General features: G+C 40.1%; 1 protein-coding gene across 1 annotated transcript; it reads left to right on the plus strand.

Annotated features, from left to right (window-relative positions):
• Positions 1-363: 363 nt before the first annotated feature.
• LOC145951684 (uncharacterized) lies at positions 364-1,712 on the plus strand. The gene is made up of 2 exons (XM_083063521.1): positions 364-1,486; positions 1,666-1,712. Exons 1-2 carry the CDS (start codon positions 364-366, stop codon positions 1,710-1,712), a joined length of 1,170 nt encoding a protein of 389 aa, XP_082919647.1.
• The last annotated feature ends 4,175 nt before the right edge of the window (positions 1,713-5,887 follow it).

Genomic DNA, 5,887 nt, shown 5'->3' on the forward strand with positions numbered 1-5,887 from the left:
CTAAAAGATTCTAGAATGATGTACAAAATATCTATAGATGTTTATCCATAAGATGTTTCTAGATAAGTTTAGAAAAGTTTAGAATTGTAGGAATGTTTTAGAAAGTTCTAGAGAATGAATTATAGCCCTTAGATGAATGTTGTGGTGGCAAGATCCTAACTATTGGTTAAGGAGGTGCCACTAGTATAAATAGGGGATGGTTGTATCATTTGGTAGTAAGCCAAAAAGTTTAGAAGCATTCAATACAACAAGCCTTTCTTTCTCTCAAAATCTTCCAACCTCTCCCAATCTTAAACACTTCCTTCTAGCCTTTAAAGTTTCTTCCCAACAAAGTGGTATCAGAGCCATAAGATCTTCAGAGAAATGGCAAATACTGGAGTTCCTTTTCAAGTCCCGATGCTCACCAAGAGCAACTATGACAATTGGAGCTTAAGGATGGTAGCTCTCCTTGGTGCACATGATGTCTGGGAGGTGGTCGAGAAGGGCCACACCGAACCAGAGAATGTGGAGAGTCTTTCTCAAGCTCAAAAGGATAGCTTGAGAGACTCAAGGAAGAGAGACAAGAAAGCTCTCTATCTAATCTATCAAGGATTAGATGAAGATACCTTTGAGAAGATTTCCGGAGTCAAGACAGCCAAGGAAGCATGGGAGAAGCTCAAGATCTCTTACAAGGGAGCAGATCAAGTAAAAAAGGTACGTCTTCAAACTTTGAGAGGAGAGTTTGAAGCTTTACATATGAAGGAAGGTGAACTAGTCTCCGATTACTTTTCGAGAGTTTTAACAGTTACTAATAACCTAAAAAGAAATGGTGAGAAGTTAGATGATGTAAGAATTATGGAGAAAATTCTTAGATCATTGGATCCAAAGTTCGAACATATTGTCACCATTACCGAAGAAACAAAAGACTTGGAGGCCATGTCAATAGAGCAACTTCTTGGTTCGTTGCAAGCTTATGAAGAAAAGAAAAAAAAGAAGGAAGAGATCGTGGAGCAAGTCTTCAAGGCACATGTTGATTCAAGAAAAGAAGAAAATGCACACAACCAATCAAGGCGAAATTATAGTCAAGAACAAGGACGAGGGCGTGCATATGGACATGGACAAGGACGAAGGTCTAACAATAATAACCAGAGAGGAGAAAGCTCTAACAGAGGTCGTGGGAGAGGAAATCCGAATTCAAGGTATGACAAGTCACGAATCAAGTGTTACAATTGTAATAAGTTTGGACATTATGCTTCTGAATGTAGAGCCCCTAACAAAAATAAAGTCGAAGAGAAAGCCAATTATGCTGAAGAAAGGTGTCAAGAAGATGGTACCTTGCTATTGGCTTACAAGGGCCAAGATAAAGGCGAGGATAATCAGTGGTACCTTGACAATGGAGCAAGTAACCATATGTGTGGGAAAAGAAGCATGTTCGTAGAGCTTGATGAATCAGTAAAGGGAAACGTGACTTTTGGAGATGAATCAAAGGTGGCGGTGGAAGGAAAAGGTAATGTCCTCATCCGACTAAAGAATGGAGAACATCAATTTATTTCCAACGTATATTATGTGCCAAGCATGAAGAGCAACATCTTGAGCTTAGGACAACTCTTAGAGAAAGGTTGTGATATTCAACTTAAGAATAATAACCTTTCTATAAGAGATAACACAAGTAGATTCATTGCAAAGGTGCCAATGACGAGAAATATAATGTTCGTGCTCAGCATTCAAAGTGATGGCCCACAATGTCTCAAGATGTGCTACAAAGACCAATCGTGGCTTTGGCATCTTCGATTTGGCCATCTTAATTTTAAAGGATTAGAGTTGCTCTCCAAGAAGGCAATGGTGAGAGGGTTGCCTTGTATTACTCACCCCAACCAAGTCTGTGAAGGATGTCTACTTGGAAAACAATTTCGATTGAGTTTTCCAAAGGAGTCAGACTCAAGAGCTCAAAAGCCATTAGAACTCATACACACAGATGTGTGCGGACCAATCAAGCCAAGATCACTTGGTAAGAGTAATTATTTCCTTCTCTTCATTGATGATTTTTCAAGAAAAACATGGGTATATTTCTTAAAAGAAAAATTAGAAGTATTCGAGAACTTCAAGAAGTTTAAAGCCCATGTTGAGAAGGAAAGTGGCCTTCTGATCAAAGCTTTGAGATCCGATCGTGGAGGAGAGTTCACATCAAAAGAGTTTCAGAAGTATTGTGAAGACAATGGAATTAGACAACAATTGACAGTGCCAAGATCGCCTCAATAAAACGGAGTGGCTGAAAGGAAGAATAGAACAATCTTGGAGATGGCAAGAAGCATGCTTAAAAGTAAAAAACTTCCAAAGGAGTTTTGGGCTGAAGCTGTTGCATGTGCAGTCTATCTAACCAACCGTTCTCCAACAAGAAGCGTTAGTGGAAAAACACCACAAGAAGCATGGAGCGGTAGAAAACCAGGTATTTCTCATCTTAGAGTCTTTGGAAGCATAGCTCATGTGCATGTGCCAGATGAGAAACAAAGTAAACTTGATGAAAAAAGTGAAAAATACATCTTCATTGGTTACGACGCCAACTCCAAAGGGTACAAACTCTACAATCCTGATTCAAGGAAAACAATCATCAGTCGGAATGTAGTGTTTGATGAAGAAGGAGAATGGGATTGGTCGACAAATTGTGAGGATCATACCTTCTTCCCGTGCGTTGAAGAAGATGATGTGGAACAACAACAACAACCGCAAGAGACACCTACTACTCCACCCACTTCACCAAATACAACCCTTCAAGATTATGAAAGCTCAAGTGAAAAAATGCCACGTTTTCGAAGTCTCCAAGAAATATATGAGGCAACCGAAAATCTAGACAATGTTACCTTATTCTGTCTATTTGCAGACTGTGAACCCATGAACTTCCAAGAAGAAATTGGAAAGAAGAGTTGGAGAAATGCAATGGATGAAGAGATCGAGGCAATAAAGAAGAATGATACTTGGGAGCTAGTCTTGCTTCCAAAAGAACACACAGCAATTGGTGTCAAGTGGGTCTACAAAGCAAAGAAGGACTCCAAAGGAGAAGTTCAGAGATACAAAGCAAGATTGGTAGCAAAGGGCTACAGTCAAAGGGCTAGCATCGACTATGACGAGGTATTTGCTCCTGTTGCTCGACTAGAAACTGTTAGACTTATTATATCATTAGCAACTCAGAATAATTGGAAGATACATCAAATGGATGTCAAATCTGCCTTCTTAAATGGAGTTCTTGAAGAAGAAGTCTACATTGAGCAACCACAAGGATATGAAGTTAAAGGAGAAGAAGATAAAGTCTTGAGATTAAAGAAAGCTCTTTATGGATTGAAACAAGCTCCGAGAGCTTGGAATGTTCGGATTGACAAGTACTTCAAAGAAGCAAATTTCATCAAGTGTCCATATGAGCATGCACTCTATATCAAAGCTCAAGGTAAAGACATTTTGATTGTATGTTTGTATGTCGATGACTTGATCATTACAGGGAAAAATCCAAGCATGTTTGAGGAATTCAAGAAGGATATGACCAAGGAGTTTGAAATGACCGACATGGGGCTTATGGCATATTATCTCGGAATTGAAGTAAAGCAAGGAAACGAAGGAATTTTTATTACTCAAGAAAGCTATGCTAAAGACCTCCTCAAGAAGTTCAAGTTGGATGATGCTAATCCAGTTGGCACTCCTATGGAATGCAGCATCAAGTTGAGTAAGGATGAAGAGGGAGAAAAGGTGGATCCAACCCTCTATAAAAGTCTTGTTGGAAGTTTGCGCTATTTAACTTGTACAAGACGAGACATTCTCTATGCCGTTGGAGTCGTGAGTCGGTACATGGAGGCTCCAACAACAACTCACCTCAAGATTGCGAAGAGGCTTCTTCGATATATCAAAGGCACGACAAGCTTTGGCCTATACTACTCAAATTCTAACGATTACAAGCTTGTTGGATATAGTGATGGACATTACTTGCGTGCCCTTTGGGAATAGAGGGTTTTGGTGCCCTTTGTACGGACAACCAATCAGGTAATGCCATGTGGCCACTTACTCCATGTCATCCAGGGTGTTGAAACTTTGACCAGAAATTGGGTAATTGGCGCCAAAAACTTGTTGAGATTTCCGTTGAAGTACTTTTGTTATAATTGTAAATCAGTTTAATTCTATCAACGGTCTCAAACACGACAAGTATACCGGCCGTTCAAGTAGTAAAAATATCGTATCCACAGGGATTAGAAGGTAAAATAAGCATTTATTGACTATTCGTGACTAAAGAATAATTCCAAATTATAGTTTGTCATGTAAATGTGAAATGAAGAGCATGACTATTGGAATGTTAAAACTATAAAAATATTAGTTTTAGAATGGGAAAGAGTAGAAATGGGATAATGGTATTGTGAGGCTGTGGGGATCAGATTTCACCGAACGTAACACTAATGTATCCTTAATCTCTTGTTAAATTCATTGCTTAGTCAACCCATAAGTTTACTCAAACCTAATCCCTTAGAGAAGAGCCTAGGTGCGGATATTGAATATCAATCCCTTGAGTACCCAATATCTACACCCGCATTACGGGCTAGGGTTTAAGACTACTAATGGGTCAAGCTCTATCCCTAGATACAATCACCACTAGGCATATGTTTCAGAACTAGTTTCAAAGGTTATTTTCCAATACCTATGGAACCTTAAATCATGCAAAGGGTGATCAATCCAAAGCAAGCATTAAGAATAGAAACAAACACAACAAAGAATAAAACAACAAATATATATATCATTGAAAATGTAAGGATTACAATAGAGTATGTTGGCTACATCTAACCCCACAAAATGGGTGAAACCACTCAACAAAGAGGGCAAATACAAAATAGAGATGAAAGGAGGATGAAGAACCGAAGGAAAGATCCGCACACAGACGATCCCAAGCCCTGGGAATCCCTTCCGCAGCTCCTGGAGGCGCCCAATGTGAGAATGGAGAGAAAGATCCCCGAAAATGGCTTCAAATACGAGCCTGGGAGATCAGATTAGGGTTCCGCGCCCGGCGCACAATTCTTCGCGCCCGGCGCAAGTTCTTCCAGAGGAGTCAAGCACTCTCTGTCTCAACACAAGCCCGGCGCAATTCCTTTTGCGCCCGACTTAATTCTTTTTGCGCCCGGCTTAATTCCTTTTGCGCCTGGCGCAATATAACTGGCAGAGATGAAATACTTTGTTTTTGTCACGCCTAGCGCGGGTTATATTGAGCTCGGCGCAGAACCTCTTCTCTGCTCCTTAGCTTCTTAGGTTTCCAATCCTAAGAGTCTTCAATCCTCAAGTCACTAGCTCAATACCTGCACAAAAAATGAGGTGTATTAAGGTATTGTTAGCTGAATTTGGGTTAGTTATATCTGCACACAAAATGAACCAAAAAGAGAACAATTATATTGCAATGGTTCAGAGGATGAGTGTAATTTGTTCAATAAGTCTCATCTAAAAAGAAGTGAAATTGAGACTTAACACGTGCCCTTTGGGAATAGAGGGTTTTGGTGCCCTTTGTACGGACAACCAATCAGGTAATGCCATGTGGCCACTTACTCCATGTCATCCAGGGTGTTGAAACTTTGACCAGAAATTGGGTAATTGGATCTCATCTGCCCCATGATCCAACAAACCAACCCGAATAGAGGCTCCCTCTTTTGTCCAATTTGTAAATGCATGCCACCTCATTTTGTTTGCATTGAAACGTGGCTCCATCTACTTGTCTTTAATCGAAGGTTCCTGTTTCCTTTTGTGTTTTGTTGGCTCCATGTTCTTCTCTTTAAGCCAAGGTTGTTTCCCTTCCCATCCCCGTGTTTCGTTGGATCAGGTGTTGTATCTCCGTTTCCTTGTTGTTCTCCTCATGGATGTTGTTCTGTTTGCCAAATGTTGTGTGTGTTAC

The sequence above is a fragment of the Cajanus cajan genome, chromosome 9 (assembly GCF_000230855.2).
Source record: "Cajanus cajan strain Asha chromosome 9, NIPB_CcT2T_4, whole genome shotgun sequence".
NCBI classification, from domain to species: Eukaryota; Viridiplantae; Streptophyta; class Magnoliopsida; order Fabales; family Fabaceae; genus Cajanus; species Cajanus cajan.